Consider the following 17,297-nt stretch of genomic DNA (forward strand, 5'->3'; position numbering starts at 1 on the left):
TTGTGCCTTTCTATTTTCTATAATTTTGATGCTTTGACATCTGAGGCTTTGCTGACCCTGAAGAGACTGCCATCCCAGGCTAGTTTTTTCCCAGAGTGACTGTTTTCCACATCTGTATCAGCCCACCCAGGATGTGAACACACCAAAGGCCTCCTTTCCTGCTTTGCTGGGGGGTCTCACACTCTGAACCATTACTGCCTTGCCCCCGTCACTCATCCTGGGGCCAGGTGTCAGACAACTAGAGACAGCCCCTGCACCCCAGAGCCCGCCTTAAGTCCGCTTATCTTGTCTCGCCAGTTCTTTCTCAAGGAAACCACAAAAAACCTCTTGCCCATGTTTTCTCCTTGATCCTTCTACCGCCCAACTGGCCCCTGGTGCTTCCATGGGCGGCCTGCCCCACTTTGAGGAACTGTAAGTAATAACCTATCTTTTCAATAACAATGTCTTCTGAGCCACTGATCTCACCAGAGCTGAATAACAGTAAAACTTAACATTGTAAAACACTGATGACATTATTGACTCAGATGAGGATTCTTTACTGGTGTCAAAACCAATATGTGAAGAGTTGAAGGGGAAATGTCTGTTCTTATGACACCAAAGTGATGCCATATGGATCAAGACTTCAAGGTGCAAGCCTTTTGCAACCACATAACAGGGGGACCAGGCGTGGTCTGAAGTCAATCTTAGCATCTCCAAAGTGTCAACCACTGTGATGTATGATCTTAAGACAGCTGGAATCCGTCAAGCCTTTAGACATCACTTCTCATTTGTAGGACATACAAAGAATAGCTAGATGAGACCACAAGAAAGCTACCAGATGAATGTAGAAAGTGGCTGGTATCTTTTATAAGTCAATGTCCTAGAAAAGAGATGCATTGGATTAAAAGACAGTTAAGGGACTCAACATCCAGATGTACTGTGTGGTCCCCACTGAATAAACAGGATGTAGAGACATTTTGGGCCCACTGGGAAAATCTGAATATAATCTAATAACGTGTCAGTAATATGTTCGTTAGGGCTTCTCTAATGGCTCAGACGGTAAAGAATCTGAATCCCTGGGTTGGGAAGAGCCCCTGGAATATGTTTGTTATTTGACCTCAGACAGGTAGCATGGAAATTACTGGGCGAGGAAGGTAGAGACCGTGACTGAGCAAAGGTCACAGGTGTGTGTAGTATGATGGCATTTTGCAAACACACAAGTCTACGTGTGGATAGATATGGACACGTGTGTTTCCATACCCATTATATGCAGTCTCTGGGATAGGAACCAAGGAGCTGACATTGGTGGTCTGTGTGAAGGGAATGCTAGGCTTTGTTTTTAAGAAATCTCTTTTCCCTAAAAAAACAAAAAAGAAAGAAAGAAAGAAGGGAATTTCCTGCTGGTCCAGTAGTTAAGACTCCGAGCTCTCACTGCCAGGGGCCCAGGATCAATCCCTGTTGGGAAACTAAGATCCCACAAGCTGTGAGGTGCAGTTTTTTTGAAAAAAAGAAGAGGAAGAAACATGACTGGGGCCCTTCTAGTGCCTCCATCAAATGGGCCGCCCTGAGCCGTGGGTGCCCCCCGGGACGCCCATTCTCCTGTGGCTGTGTTAGCCCCAGGTCCCCAGGGTGGAGGTCTCAGCACTGGCCGGCCAGCCCTGGGACAGGTAGGAGAATCTGGGGCGCACTGCACGCCAGACCTCGCTCTTTCTGGAAATCGGAGTCTCTGGTAGTCGCTCCCAGCTCCTGGTCTGCAATGCATTTTTCTCCGCTTGGTGAAGAGTCGAGGAAAACAAGGACACTGTTGCCAGTTTCTTCACAGACCCAAATGCTTTCAGTATAAAGGGTGGTTCTTTATTCTAAGGTTACGGAGTTCTAAATTTTTCTTTTTTCTTCCATATAAATTCCTTCTTCTTCCTCCTAATCTTTAGATACATGCTTTACATGCAACCAAATCTACCCATCTTCAGGGCAGTTTGATGAAGACACAACATTTCCGTTGCCCCTGAAGGTTCCCTGGCATACGTTTCAGTTGACTCCCCATCCCAGGTGACCACTGATTCGCCTTCAGTCATTTGTTTTGCATTTTCTAGAATTGATTATGAATTTAAACAGTGAAAAGCCGGAATAGTATAATAATAAACACCCCCATAGTCAACACGGAGATTCAACATTTCACTGCATGTGCTCATCTCTCTATTGCTTTTTTCCTTTTGAACCATTTGAAAGTAGCAGACACACACTTTACCCATAAATATTTCAGAATGTAGCTGCTAAGCATAGGGGACAAAGTGTTCTTCCTTTTATAAAATAGAGATGAGCGTAGATGGCAGTTTAGGGAAAAAGAAAATCCTTGACCAAAATGAAAAGTTTTCCAACTCTTGCTACAGTTCTTCTGGAAATTTACTGGTCTACTAATTCTCAGAGTCTAGGAACCACTCCCTGGCTATGCATTATTTGTTTCTTGCATCAGATCCAGTGAGAAGCAGCTACAAGCCCCGCGTTTCATTTCCCAACACCAAACGCAGTGCCAGCCCGAGGGGGTGGAGGGTGGGATGCACAGCTAAGCAGCTTAGAGGCTTTGGGGCTAGGTGATCATCTTAGGTGGTTATTAGGGCACATGCATGAGGGACACTGGTCCAGCCTGCTAACCCATCAGCTACAAAATGAAAGCCTGTGTCCTCACTGCCTTAGTTTTACGGAAGCAGAGAGCACTGGACAAGTCTGAGGTTACTGTTATTTATGAAGAGTGCCAGGGAACCAGAACTACCTCAATTCCAACATGTACCTCTTAGTCAACTGGCCATAAGAATGGAGGGCTGTTGTCATGGGTTGGGCTGGCTAATGTCTGAAATCCCAAGTGGAACCCCGTGGGCAGAGATCCTTGAAAAACATCTAGTCTACATACCATCCCTTGTGTCGAGCTCCTCTACAATATCCATAGGAAGCTGTTGGATGCTTCCAGGGACAGGGGAATCACTACCACTTTTCTTTGAAACAACAGGAAGTGTGAGGAAATTTTCTCTAAGGATGGAAATCAGCCTCCCTTCTACCTCTCTGCATGGGTCTAAGTTAATCCAATCTCTTCCACGTCAGTCTTTCCTGATTAGAATGTTTGTTGTTGTTAGAATATAGGTGCTCAATCCTCATGGGCACTGAAACTCTCTCACCACTGGGGTCCTCCCCCAAGACAGATGTCAAATATCCCTCCTGAGGCATCACGCTGACAAGGGTGCCTAACACTCCAGGTTTCTGTGTGCGGGAAGCAAGTTGTACAAACAGCCCCAGACTAGAGTCCTGGATGGTCATGGCTCAGTGATGAGTCCACTCCGATCCTGAGAAACTAGATCTGTCTCACTGTATTCTCTGCTCCATCTGCAGAAGGACTCAAGGAAAGGCATCAAACGTACAGGGAAAACCTTGCAAAGCTCCTGATCCACTTTCCTTCACCCTGAGGCGAGCACTTCTTCCTTTCTGGTCCTGCCATGTGGATCCTGACGCTGGAGTGGGCTTCAATGCTAACGAGCTTGGAGTTGACACCATTGAGGTGCTTCCTCCTGAAATTGAGCTGAAGCTGAAGTTCCAATATTCTGGCCACCTGATATGCAAAGAGCTGGCTCACTGGAAAAGATAGAGGGCAATAGGAGATGGGGGCGGCAGAGGATGAGATGGTTGGATGACATCACTGACTCAATGGATATGAATTTGAGCAAACTCTGGGAGATGGCAAAGGACAGGGAAGCCTGGCGTGCTGCAGTCCATGGGGTTGCAAAGAATCGGACACAACTTACAATTGAATAACACCACCACCACACTGAGATGCGTACTCCTGCAGCTGAGCAAAACTAGGCAGAGCCTTCTGGAGAAGTCTGTTACAGTGTGTCTCCCCAGACTCCCGTGTTGTAGCCTGTTTACCCCTCCGTGTGATGGTATTCAGAGGTGGGGCCATTGAGCGAGATCATCAGCGTGGTCCTGATCTGACAGGATCATGGCTCTCCTTGCACATACAGTCCCGTGAACACACAGCTCAGCAGCAGTGAGGCCTCAGGATGAAGGACCCCCGCCAGCATCTTCGGCCAGGACTCCGGTTTCCGGGTGTGAGACGCTTCTGTTGTTTAAGCCGCACAGGCTGCAGAACTTCACCCTTGCAGCCCAAGCTGAGCAAGACGAGGGCCCACGCTTCTCTACGGAGAGATCAGAAGTTTAGGAAAAAAGAAAAAGGACATTCATCGAGCTTAAGAAATAGCCTTTCTTCTTGAAACTCGGTGTGGTGCTCATACATGTGAATGCACTACAAGCCACTGTTCAGTTTAAAACAACTAATTTTATGTTAATTTCAACTTAACACATTTAAAAATAGTAGAAAAAGAAACTCATTTATTTTTACCTCGTGACCCAGTGCGTGTCTGCATGCTAAGTCACTGCAGAGGTGTCCGACTCTTTGCGAGCCTATGGACTGTAGCCCGCCAAGCTCCTGTCTATGGGATCTTCCAGGCAATAACACTGGAGTGGGTCGCCATTAAGGAAATTACTTATTTCGGCTGTGCTGGGTCTTCATCGCCACACTTGGGCTTTCTCTAGTTGTGGTGTATGGGCTTCTCATTGCAGCGGCCTCCTGGAGCACAGGCTCTAGGCATGCATGCTTAGCTGCTCCGTGGCATGCGGGATTTTCACAGTCCAGGGATTGAACCCATGTCTCCTGCATTTCAAGGCAGACTCTTAACCACTGGACCTCCAGGGAAGCCTGTCTTTTCTTTTTGCTTATTCAATTCTATTAAATAAAAACTTTAATAGAGTATCCACCCTGTGCTTAGCATTACCTGAAAGTCAAAGATATGGTTGATTCTGAGACTTCTGGCTTGTGACCTCTTAGACCCTCCGCTGCCCCTTCAGGGAGTAGCAGAACCTATGGCTTTCTTTCAGTTTGGCTGTGCTGGGTCTTAGCTACAGCCTGCAGGATCCTTAGTTGTGGCATGAGAACCGAGTTGCAGGATCTAGTTCCCTACCAGGGATCAAACTTGGGCTCCTTGTATTGGGAGCTCAGACTCTTGGCCACTGGACCACTAGGGAAGTTCCTTGTATGGTTAGTTAGAAACTGGACTGCGTACAGCCTATCTTCTTATGGGCTTGGCTCACAAGCATACCTATCTACTGTTTAAGTCTGTTTCTCTGGAGAAATGAAGCCCAAAGCCTGACTTCCCCTGCTCTCTTCCCCAGGTCCTAGGGTGGGAGCAAACCACAGGGCCTGGCACACAGCAACCTCCAGGGCGAATGTTCCTTGTGGTGGTGGTGGTGGTGGTGGTGGTGGTGGTGGTGGTGGTTTAGGGGTGCAGTCGTGTCCGATTCTTTTTGACTTCATGGACTGTGTAGCCCATGAGGCTCTCCTCTGTCCATGAGATTTTCCAGCTAATACTGGAGTGGGTTGCCATTTCCTCCTCCAGGGGTCTTCCTGCCCCAGGGATCGAACCCAGGTCCCCTGCCCTATAGGCAGATTCTTTACCACTGAGCCACCAGGGAAGTCCACAATGTTCCCACGTGGGACACAAACATCACTTATGTGAGGAAAGTCAACCAAATCCAGCTGGGACCTCAGGTGCCAGAACTGCTGTGGAGATTCTCCTCCATGTCCCCATGCTGCTGGGCAATGCCCCTCAGAGGCAGGCAGCACTGCTCATGCCGTCTGCTCCAGCCAGTGGGTAACAAAGGTGACCAGGCAGAGCTGCAAGTGATCCCACAGACGCCTGCCTTATTGCATCACCCTGTTTCCCCTGCTGATGGCAAATGAACGGCCAGATAAGTGGGGGGTCACCCTCTACCAGTCTCCCTGAACCCGGCTGGCTATGCCCGCTCACACAAACGATGCTCATTTGGAACCATTACATCATGGCGCTTTGTTATGCAGCAAAAACTAACTGGATCTTGACTTCAGCCAGGCAGTCATAAGAAGCACGGGCACCATCAGAATTCGAACATGGACTGGATCGTGGATGACACTATTGTTTAGTCACTCAGTCGTGTCTGACTCTTGTGACCTCATGGACTGTGGCCCACCAGGCTCCTCTGTCCATGGGACTTTCCAAGCAACAATACTGGAGTGGGTTGCCATTTCCTTCTCCAGGGGATCTTCCTGACCCAGGGGTGGATGACACTGGGACTGTTAATTCTGAGGTGTAATTATGGCATGGTGTCCTTATTAGGTTGCATGCTGATCTATGGGAGAAATGTCATACTTGAGGTTTGCTGTAAAATACTCTGGCAAAATTGCTGAGAGGCAGGAAGGGGGCTCTGACACTGGCATTTCCTCTATTCTTGTGGGTTCTGGATCCTCCAGATGTGGATGCTCCCATCATGCCCTCCGCTCAGGGATGGAAGAGGGCAGCTCGGCCCCTAGCAGGATCCATGAAGGAGAGCTGGGAGCAGCTGAAGGCCCCACCGTGGACCAGACCATTGAGAATGGAGGAGCGTCTGGCGGCGACGCAGGAAAGTTCAGAGGCACAGGTGGAAAACAGAGCTCCAGGAGGCAAGAATCAGCTTGTGGATCCAAGTCCGTCTTACCGGCACGCACCACACATCTGACATGTTTCCACAGAATCTATGTGAATACAGGTACGCTTCACTTTACACAAGGTTTCCAAAGTCAACTGGCTTGAAAACGGGATTTCTAAGAGGCGCCTCCTGCCGCCGCACACTGTGAGCGGGCGAGGTGGATGTCCCCGGGCACCAGTGCCTGCCTGCGGGCCAGGACTCCAGAACAGCTTCTTGCTTAGCCGGGAAGCTCTCCCCCAATCGTGACAGGAGACTCTTCAGAAGCCGCAGCTTCTGTCTTACCACCCGGGACCCCTTATGACAACAGGCACGACTCGCAGCAGCTTTCCTCACTGCCCCCATCCTCGCTCAGGGCTCTGCCCAGGCCGTGAGCTTCAAATCCATGGTCTCGACCCCCAAAATCACGGTTGACCGAGGTCATGCCATAGGTGTGAAGGCACACAGGTAGCTTGGCACACCTGCAAACCGTGGCCTTTCCCAGCACATGCGCTCCTGGGGCCGGGTCGGGCCTCTCCGTTGCCCAGGGTCCACACGAAACTTCCCATGTGCCACGATGTGAAGACACACCAGGGCTTTACTGGATTCGTAGATGAAGGAGAGTGTGCCACAGCAGGTGCCTTACAAGACAGACACAGAACTCGATACCTCACACGACTCTGGGTGAGGGCTGAGGGAACATAAACTCTATTTCTGCCTGTGTCAGGTGGCACACGGGATCTTAGTTCCCCGACCACGGACTGAACCCACACGCCTTGCAGAGAAGTGCTGAGTCCTAACCACCGGACAGGGACTTCCTGGGAATATAAATTTTAAGTCTTGAACTGTCAACCTGAGACAGGCTAATGTCTGGATCAAAGCCCATCCCAGCTCCAACCAGCCAGGATTCGCTCAGGGCAATTTTGAAAACTCCCATGCCCTCTCCTACCCTGACCAATGGAACCAGGAGCACTGGGGGAGGGACCCAGAGGGCCTGAGCAACAGAGAATAGACCATGAGGTGGAGGAAAGCACCACCACGGCGGGAGCCCACCCTGTACCCCAGCCTTGACGGCTGGGTGAGCTGGAGAGCAGACGTGCTCCCCTGCAGTCAAGGAAAACAGGACCATCAGGCTGCTGGCCTGCTTGCTTTCAGCCTTTCTGAAGAACGACTTACCTCCTTGAAGGTGACTGCCATGGGCTCCCCTCTTTCCACTGTCTGGCAGCCCCTGAGACTTCAGGTCATGATGGAACCCCGACTTGAGCTGCTGGGCGACTGTGTGGTGATGGGCTGGACAGAGGTCCTCGGGAGTGGGGTGGGGGGGGGGGGGATACTCCAGGGAGACTCTAATTTGTTATGGCACAAGGCTGCTTCTAGGTATCTTGAGCTGCTCTGAATAAATCGCTCCCCAGTTAGGAAATTTATGCCCCGTCAGCACAGAAGCAGCCTGAAGGCTGGGAGACTCACAGTTCACGGTCTGTCCTACGGACAGTGTCTCCAGTGTGGGGACCGGGGCTCCTACGGCCACGGTGTGGAGCATACCACACAGCTACCAAAATCCTGAAGACAGCCTTTTCTAGATTCAGCTAAGACCTGTGAGTAACGCGGAACTGAAACACTGACGTTTACAGGCAGCAGTAACAATGAACCACGAGGAAAGGCACGGGGAAAGTATGAACCGTTATTTACAAACGAATGAGTACCAGGAAAATAAATGAAAGAAACAGCTTTTTGCCCTTAGGATGAAGAAAAATAAAATAACCACCAAGAGGCATGGAGTTTTGAAAAGTATATAACAGATTTCTTCTTTTATTTACAATCAAGTTCTGTTGGGCAACATAATTAAATAAATAAAAGATGTGCCCTGGCCTGTGAACTTCAACTCCTCTCAACGCAAGTCCTCTGGACAGCAAATGAGGGAGGCGAGGGCAGGGGAAAATGGGGCGCGTGAATCACCCCCACTTGCCCTGCCCTAGCACTCACCCCCAACAACTGTCTGGAGAACAAGTATGGAAGGAAAGAAAAATAAAGTGCAATGAGTAAGTGATAAAAAATAATGGTGTTTCAGCCGCTCAAGAAACTAAAATTTTACAAACAACTAAGATGGTAAAGATACATTTTTTTTTTTTTTTTTAAAAAAAACCTGCACAGGCCAGTTTTTCCCTGGCCTTGTCACACGTCCTGAAATCTAAAGATGGCATTTCCATGCTTCCTGGAATGGGCTTCCTGCACTAAAGCACCGATGGGGTATTGCACGTAGGCCTGGCAAAGGGGCACGACCCGGAACTGCTGGCTCGGGGATAACACACCCGAGGCCTCCGATCCCACCCACCGGCCACCCTCACCCCAGCGTGGCGGGAAGACGGTGGCGGGCCGGCGGCTGGGACGTTCCAGGTGATTCGGGAAATCAGTCTCTGCTGACTGACAGCACACCCGCTCTTCTGGAAAGAGTGTTTTGCGCTTCCTCTGCTACCCCCGCCCCCAACTTTTTTTTTTTTTAATGAAACAGATTTATTTCTTAGTCAAGAAACAGATATGTAGAACTGTTGGCAGCAGGGGTGGGGAGAGGCAGTTTTGGAGAAGAGTTGCTTTCCAAGAACACTTCGGGAGAGCTAGGGAAATCCCAACAGTGATCAGATGAGGCCAGAGTAGGAGCCTCGAATACAGACACAGAGCAGCAGGGAGGGCCGCAGGCCCCCGCCTCCTCAGAGACCAGGGCAGCCCCACGGGCTGAGGAGGGGCGGGGGGTTCCTGTTCGGGTTTCTGTTGATCCGATGATTAAAGCAGGTTCCCTGGGAAAACGACCCAGGGGGACAGGACATGCATCAGGCCAGGACCGACCCTGGAGGACGGGAGAAAGCACGGGGGAGGACCAACGCCCCGGCGTGGGGGCGCCTTTGGCACTGCGGCCCAGGAGAGCGCGGGCGCCCGCGCGCCCCACACTGAGGTATGCGAGACGGGCGCCAGTAGTGTCGTTCCCCCCTCGAATCAGGGCAGGACCCTGAGCCCCTGGCTGAGGGACCGCAGCGTCAGTGTTCTCAGTGTTAACTCTTTCAGGCTGGGAGGGGCCTTAGCCACGACCCTCAGGAACCCTGCTCGCAGGCAGGCCCCGGGGCCCCGGCTGGAGCTTTTCTCGGGAGGTCAAAGCCACACCCAACACGCCACCTGCCAGGACAGAGCTGTGGGGCCCGCCTGCTCCTCCAGCTCCAGACCGCTCTCTCCCGACGAGGGGCTGTCAATACTCCGACCACAGCACGGCCTTACTTCCTTTGTCCACAGTGACCACGTGGGAGCCGGCGGGGGACCAGGCCACCGCGTTGATAGACGAGCTTCAAAGGGAGAGGTGGGGACACGGGTGAGACCTCAGTGAGCTGAGCGCCAGGCTCCCTCCAAGGCTCTCTCACCAGCAGGGAGTCAGTCAGGCCTGTCCCAGCACCCGGTTTAACGCCAGTGTGGCCCCCCCCACGCACAGGCAGGCGCTCACAGAGCAAAAGAAGCCCGCCGTGATTCCAGGAGGCAGTTTAGGAAGAAAGGGAGCCAGGCCTTATCACGTTTGCCCTCAGGGAGTAGCTCTGAGAGAATTAAGAGGAGCACCTCAGGGCGGGCAGTGAGCAGCCTGTCTTCTCAGCAGCAGCTGAGCCTGTGGGGACAGGCCGAAGCTGAAAGAGAAGGGGCCTGGGGGAAAGTATGTGAACACCAGTGGTCACAAGCAGTCAGTTTCCTGAGGAAAGGGACTAGAAGGGAGACAGGGCCGCAGAGGGGGAGGAGAGCAGTGAAGGGGCGGGAGGAAGCGGGGGTGTGCACACGATCAAAGAGGCAGAACGCAAGCCTTTCTCCAGCGGCCGCCCTAACTTGTCCTGGAACGTGAATGAGCAGGACCCAGCGGTCTGCGGTCCAGTGAGAACGGCCCCAGCTTCTCTCCACTGACCTCACCCGCAGCAGAGCACCTGAGCGGACATGGGCCTCGTGGGGTCGACCTGGGCCCATGCCCGGGAGAGCACCGGCCCCTGGGATGGAGCCACAGGCCTGCTCAGTGCCTCAGAAGGGCTGCTGTCTCACCTGTGATGCTTTGAGAGGATCTTCTCCACTTTCCCGGACAGCACGTTCCAGATGTACAGCGAGCCCTCGGCCGCGCCCGCTGCTACGTAACTGCCGTCAGGGCTGGAGGACACAAGAGAAACGGCGTCCGTCACCCACTCTCAAGTCAGCATCCTCACAAGGACCTCTCCCCAGGAAATCAAGGTTTGCTCTTCGCTTACAAGTCAAACTCATGACCACTCCTGAGTACCCAGGAACCCCGAGATGCTATTCACAGCCGTTTTGGCTGCAAGCTGCTAGACCGTTATCTGGCCTCACCAGCTACTGAGAAATGGTGCCACTGCAGCACTTCTGCGGGGCACAAGTCCCCCGTCATGTCGAGCACACAAGGAGGTCAAGGGCAACCCCAAGTGGTGAAGGGTTTCCCTGAGCTGGGGGACTGCCTGGTCACACGGTTCAGCGAAAACAGAAAAGCAACCATGTGCGGACTGTGGAGGAACTTCCCCACAGTGCTAGCCCTGAGCCTGGCAGTGTGTGAGAACGGCCACGCTCAGACAGGAGAACAGGAAAGGGAGGGAGCCCATTCCGCTGTGCTCCAGGAGACTCCCCACCCTTCCCAAAAAGCTCTCAGAGCTCTACTGTAATGAGCAGACAGAGAACAAGCCAGTCCATCACCACACCTTCCGGGGTGGCACACATTCTCAGTCACCGAAGGGACACTTCAGACAGAGGGAGTGACAGCGACGTCCAGGACTGAACTTGCAGGTTTGCTCCGGACACTTGCTCGCATGGAGACGCTGTACAGATTCAGCTCATTTCCCAGTGGGAGGAGGCCCCTGCTCTAACCTGAGATGAGCCGGGCTGGGGTGGGCAGGCTGGGGCAGGAGGCACGCCTCCCCACTAACCTGAACACAGCTCTCGTCCAGTCGGAGCCGCACTTGAAGCCTGGTGCGCTGAAACAGACAATGGCACCGTTACCCTGGAGTCCACGCCACTCAGGGCGTAAGTGCAGGCAGGCCTCTGGAGACCCAACCAGAGTGTCTTCAGTTACCTGAATGTCTGTCTGACAGCATTTATTCGTAGGTCTATAATTTTCAGCAGGTCATCTCGAGAGCAGCTGAGGAGTTCAGTTCTTTCTGGGTTTAAGTCCAGGGCAGTGATCTTTCCCAAAAGCTCCATCTCTCGGACAATACTCTCTGATCTACAAAAAAGATGGAAAATCCGCGAAAATGTAACAGAAAGGTCAGAACTTCCCCATTCCAAGCAGGGTGGCATGCCATGGAGCGGGAAGAGCAGGCAACTCAACGAGAACACACCACTCTCCAAGGACAGCAGAAGCACTCCCAACCCCACACAAACTACCGCAGCCTCGGCTTCAATTATTTTGCCATCAACAGATTCTATTAAGTAGTTGTGAGTATCAGAACTCTGAAGCTGGTAAGAATTAATTTCCTTGCTCATTTCTGAAATATAGTAATTGCCAATCAGAGCTTCTGATCAGTATGAACTAAGCAGGGCTACTGTTTAATTTGTATTACTTCAATTTTATCATTTCAGCTTATCCAAAGAGATGTAAATCTGCTTTAGCGGGTCTGGGCTGCCTTCTATGGACAAGTGTGGACTCTCCCGGGAATCCTGCCGCACAAAGTTCAGCTCCCAGGCCTTCCAACCCATCCTGGCAAACTCTAGACACGGAGCCTGGACACCTGGCCACCTCTTCTTCTGCCTTTTCTTCTCCCAGTTCTCCTCTGGGCCGTGGTCCAGGCCAGGTCTGTGAACAGCAATCCTGGACTGGGCCCTGCTGGTGATACAGCCAAAGGAGCTACAAAGCTACAAACCCTTCTGTGGTCATTCTGTTGTAAACTTTCAATGACAAAATTTCCTATCCCAAACCATAACGAAGTAAGAGAGTTTACTTTATTGTGGTCGCTCCATCTCCTGGGACTTGGGGTCTTCATCTGTTAAATTAGGGGATGGAACAGGAGCCTTCTAATATCCAGTTTAGCTCTATAATTTCATACTTCAGTTCAAGTGTCAGCCAACCAGTACACCTGAAGCTAACCACCAGTTACCCACTTCTAACCAACCCAGTCTCAGCCTGACTAGACGCCTCCACTTTCACTCCTCACACCTGGCCCACCTCCGAGACCTCAGCTTTCTGTCCATTTCCAGCCACTCAGCCCTCAGGACAGCTCCCTGGGTGCTGCCCTCCTGTCGTTTCACACACCAGCTCTAATAAATCAGCTGTCATGTCCTCAAAGTGCTCCTGTGAGGATGTCTCAATTTCTCTCCCATCCAACGTCTCAAAAAATTCTGTTTTCCCAAATACTCTATCAGAAGCTGCCAATTAATGCCCTTTTCTGAATATGTTCACTGCATCCTCTCCCTAAAGGTGTCATTTATTCTCCATCTTGCTTTACTTCTTTCTCCCCTTCCTCACCCTCCACATCCAGCTTGCAATGAGCTCTGTCCAAACTCTCCCAGGAACTGGCTCCGGCTCCACATCGCCCTCTACTGCCCTGAGTTCAGCTCCTCAAGGCTCCGGTGACACCCTCTAAAACTGCCAGTGTAATCTACCAGACTCTCGTGAAGGAATCTCTGGCTAAACACCCGGCAGCTTATAAGATCAAGTCATTCATCAACAGCGTCCGAAGCCTGCGGCAATCCGACCCCACCTACCCTGTCAGTCTCGTCTGCCCTCGGCTGACTCGCCCTGCCAGCTGCCCTCCGGGGCTCTTCTCTAGACTCGTCTTGAGAGACAGTCTTTAACGTCCTTGGACACTGGTGCCCAGCCCCGCTTCAGCACACCCTGCAGACTTGTATGTCGGTCTCCCCAGTTACACTTGAATCTACCTGACAACCTAGCTGTTCAGCTGTTGACCTAGCAGCTAGTAAAGCGACTAGTGAGGGCACAGGGCACGCTCAGAGGTGACGACTGTGGCATTCTACTCCAGGGCAGAAACTATCCAATACGGAAGATGACGCCGACTGGAGCCGTCTCTGCCATTTCCAGGGCAGAAGCGCAGCCCACGCACGGGACACCAGCACAATTCCACTGCCCCCTCATCTGCCTTCCCTCCAGGCTCACGGGTGTTTTACCGGATGTCCCAGAAACGAATTTTCTTGTCAAAATGCCCACTCATCACACACTGCTCTGTGCAGACGATGTCATTGCAGCTGGATCCCGCAAATACCGTCTTTATGCCTGAAAGAAAGCCGAACACGAGCAGTCACGCAGAGGCCCTTCCGGGGCGCACCGCGCACCACTGCCCCTCACCCTTACTTAAGCCATTGGAACCGTTTATGTAAACGAAGCTCCAAAACTCGAAAAACAGTCCCTACATCACCACCACCCGACATGAGACCAGGCTTGAAATTCAAAGTGTATCACACTAGATGCAGGCTTTAACGCAGAAACAAACAGCTCCGCGGTTAGTATCGAATTGTTCACAGACAGAGACTGAATTTCCTCACAGACTTTGCTGCGTAGATCCCAGAGTTTGAGGGTCCGGTCGTGACTTCCAGAAACGATACGCGCGTTGTCCAGCAGGAACTTGGCAGACAGCACTTTGCCACTGTGTCCCGTGAGCGTGTGCTAGGAGACAGAACACAGCCAGGGTGAGGCGCTGGGTGCAACGCTGGGAGTCAGGGGCCACCTGCCCGGGAGCCAGGGCCTCCAGACACCCTGAGGTTCAGTCAGGAGAACTGAGGCAAAAGGATGAGCGGCTCAGGGGAACACTCAAAAAGCCTGTCTCTGGGTACTTTCCACGGGTGAGGTATCAAGAAGAGGAGGATAAATCTCCCATCATAAATAAAAGTTAAAAAAAAAAAAAGGTAATAGAAAAATGAAAAATCCAACACCACTTGAACTTCACATGGCCACATCCTCAGAATAAGGGAAGAGCAGACAGAGGACCCAAACAGACATTTTTTCAAAAAAACACACACAGATGGCCAACAGATACGTGAGAAATGTAAGCTGGTGTAGCCACTAAGAAAACTGTAAGAACAAGCCCTCTAAAAATTAAATAACTGAAACCCCGTATGATCCACCAATTCTATTTCTGGGTACTTTTCCCAAAGAAAACAGAACCACTAATTTGAAAAGATATATGCACCCCTATTTTCACTGCAGCATTAATCACAACAGTTAAGATATGGAAGCAAGTTAAGTGCCTGATGGCAGACAAATGAATAAAGACATGGAAAATATATACAATGGAGTATCAAGTCATAAAAAAAGAATGAAATTTTGCCATCTGTGACAACATGGAGGAACCTAGATGGTATTATGCTAAGGGAAATGAGTCAGACAGAGATGGATACCATACAATTTTACTTATATGTGGGATTTAACACCACACAAAACAGAAACAGGCTCAGATATAGAGAACATACTGATGGTTGTGGGGGGGGGGGGGGTTGGGGGTATGAGAAAAAAGATGAGAGAGATTAAGAAGTACAAACTCCCAGTTACAAAAGGGTTCACAGGGATGGGGTTTGCAGCCGGGGAGTACAGTTAATAACACTGCAATGTCTTCGCTGACAGATGATAGCTGGATGTATGGTGATGATAATTTGGCAACGTACAGGAATAATGAACCACTATTTTGTGCATCTGGGATTAACAGTGTGGTAGGTCAATTTGAAAAAAAAAAAGGATGCATCAAAAAAGTATGATGAAGTACTCAGTAAAGGCTCTACTAAAGACAGCATACAGAATGCAAATAAAAATAGGATCTCTGCGTTTAGTCTTATTAGCCAATGAAATGGAAAAGAACAATACATATACAAATGGTATCTATTTAATAATATTAGATTTATGCTGCCTCTTTAACCTTGTGTGTTACAGAAAAATAACGTTTGTCTTCCAAGAGTTAAAAAAAACACACGTAGAAACTTCCTGAATCTGTATCCTCTATCGAGGCTAATTACACAACTTAAAAAAGGGGGGAGGGGATGAGCACCTCCTTGAAATAAGCACTATTACAGATACCTGTCTGTACTATTCTTGCCATTTTCTGGAACTCTGAATTATAAAAAGTCAGTTTCCTATTTAAAGTCAGACCAGGCAGGATCACTGGAGGCATAACTTATAAAAGGAAACATCAGGACTCTTTAGATAAACAATTAAGACTTCCAGGGGTTTTTCAGAGGTTTCAGCTTGAAACATCAGACCGCAGCCACAGAGTCCAGCTTTCCCAACAATCCCATCTTTTTGTGACCAGCTGTGGGGTGCCAGCCACGGCGTCTCCCCAGGGTGGCCAAGGAACGCAGCCCGGGGTCGTAACTGAGGGTCGCCACCCTGTACCCATGACCGCACTACTGGAGCCCGAGGGGAGAGCCGGCTGGGGGCGGCAGGGAAAGGATTTGGGGGGTCAGCCCCTGTCCTATTTCTCAATATGGATCAACATATTTACATGCGGAAATCTCAGAGGCTCAGAAGGCATTCAAGTATTCACCAGTGTTTCTTATAATTTTTTTTAAAAGGGGCTTTTTTTTTTGGATGATGGATTTTAGTTCCCCAACCAGGAACTGAACCTGGGCCCTTGGCAGTTAAAGTGTGGCATAGTAACCACTGGTTCGCCAGGGAATACCATCCTCACCACCCCAAAAAGCAGCTTCTGAAAGACCCTAATATACTTACTATAACTGCTACCTTCCTCGATTTCACTCCAAATCCCTGAGCTCAGATCTCAAAGTTGAGAGTTAACATTGTAGATACCAACCTTCCCTCTCTGCCCAGTAGAACAACTCTACACCATCACAGGAACAGAAAGCTCAGGGCTGCACGTACTTCCCCTTTTAGAAAGGGAAGTCTGCCCGGACTCCAAGACTCCTTCCTCTCACGTTTAAACCTTTCTGAAGCTGGAACAGCATCCTACAATCGCGGCCAGCCAGGTGGCAGCCATGCTGAGGCTGTGTGACAACTCCCTACTGATCCTTCTGAAAAGATCAAGAAAGCTCTAGCAACAAAGCTTATGTTAAATACAGTATATTTAACCTGTTCTACTGAGCAATGCTCAGTAGCAATCATCTAATCTGCACAAACCCTGGGGAAAGACCAAAAACTCGTGCAGGTACTTCTCATGCTATGTAAGCTGTTAGTAAAAAACTATTTCACCAAAAACTTAAAACCGCTTTTCACACACACAGGGAGGAAAAGACACTGCTCGTTAAGTGAGCAATGCCAGTGCACTCATTGGGCTGACCCTAACTGCATGTCAGTACGGAAATATCCCTACATATTTATCCACTACATTTTTGTTTGTTTCTGTACATTTTTTTCCCTCCATTGGAGTGTAACTGCTTTACAATGTTGTTTTAGTTTTGTAACCCACGGCATTCAAAACTGCGTAGCCTGGGAATGCACTTTTAACTTCACGGCACAAGCAATTTTCCATGTGACAGCTGAAAATATACGGTTTGGGGGTCCCACTGTTTGGCCAGAATACTCTGGGTCTCTAAGTCTAAAAAAGACGAATCTCTTCCTCACGCTGCTTAGAAGGGTGACCCATGCACATGGCACAGTTGACCCTCTAGAGTTTTTGTAATGTAGTTAATGTAGGCAAACAGTCTATAATAGGTAAACCGTCTTCAAGTAATGAGATTATAATCTAATTGAAACTTCCCTGGCCAGCAGACACCTAGATCCCTTTAAACGTTTCAATACTGCAATGAACATCTATGAATATAAGGCTTCCTTGTGACTTATTTCCTAGCTCTTCACGTGTTACTTCTAAAAACTCTGGATTCCT

General features: G+C 50.1%; 2 protein-coding genes and 1 non-coding gene across 11 annotated transcripts in view; all 3 read right to left on the reverse strand.

Moving 5' to 3' along the window:
• SAG (S-antigen visual arrestin) overlaps positions 1–5,610 on the reverse strand; it is a 39,171-nt gene extending 33,561 nt beyond the window's left edge. For 2 of the 3 annotated variants that reach the window (XM_069585309.1, XM_069585326.1), the window contains exons 1-2: positions 4,367–5,610; positions 3,771–4,163 (exon numbers count right to left, since the gene is read on the reverse strand). The gene's annotated coding sequence lies outside the window, so the exon portion shown is untranslated. Of the gene's footprint in view, positions 1–3,389; positions 3,601–3,770; positions 4,164–4,366 lie in introns of those variants that run through there. The other variant, XM_069585320.1, reaches the window with a different exon arrangement.
• A 2,670-nt stretch (positions 5,611–8,280) lies between these two features.
• Positions 8,281–17,297, reverse strand: part of ATG16L1 (autophagy related 16 like 1) — a 44,229-nt gene continuing 35,212 nt past the window's right edge. For all 7 annotated transcript variants that reach the window (XM_069585202.1, XM_069585193.1, XM_069585182.1 and 4 more), the window contains 6 exons: positions 14,014–14,134; positions 13,639–13,744; positions 11,591–11,740; positions 11,445–11,492; positions 10,561–10,662; positions 8,281–9,830 (listed from right to left, as the gene is read on the reverse strand). In XM_069585202.1, coding sequence (XP_069441303.1) covers positions 9,737–9,830; positions 10,561–10,662; positions 11,445–11,492; positions 11,591–11,740; positions 13,639–13,744; positions 14,014–14,134 — 621 coding nt within the window. In that variant the 3' untranslated portion in view covers positions 8,281–9,736. The remainder of the gene's footprint in view (positions 9,831–10,560; positions 10,663–11,444; positions 11,493–11,590; positions 11,741–13,638; positions 13,745–14,013; positions 14,135–17,297) is intronic.
• On the reverse strand, positions 15,695–15,948 carry LOC138431653 (small Cajal body-specific RNA 6). Its single transcript, XR_011253804.1, has one exon. It is a non-coding gene; the product is annotated as a small Cajal body-specific RNA 6 (non-coding RNA).

Source organism: Ovis canadensis, chromosome 1 (assembly GCF_042477335.2).
Source record: "Ovis canadensis isolate MfBH-ARS-UI-01 breed Bighorn chromosome 1, ARS-UI_OviCan_v2, whole genome shotgun sequence".
NCBI classification, from domain to species: domain Eukaryota; kingdom Metazoa; phylum Chordata; class Mammalia; order Artiodactyla; family Bovidae; genus Ovis; species Ovis canadensis.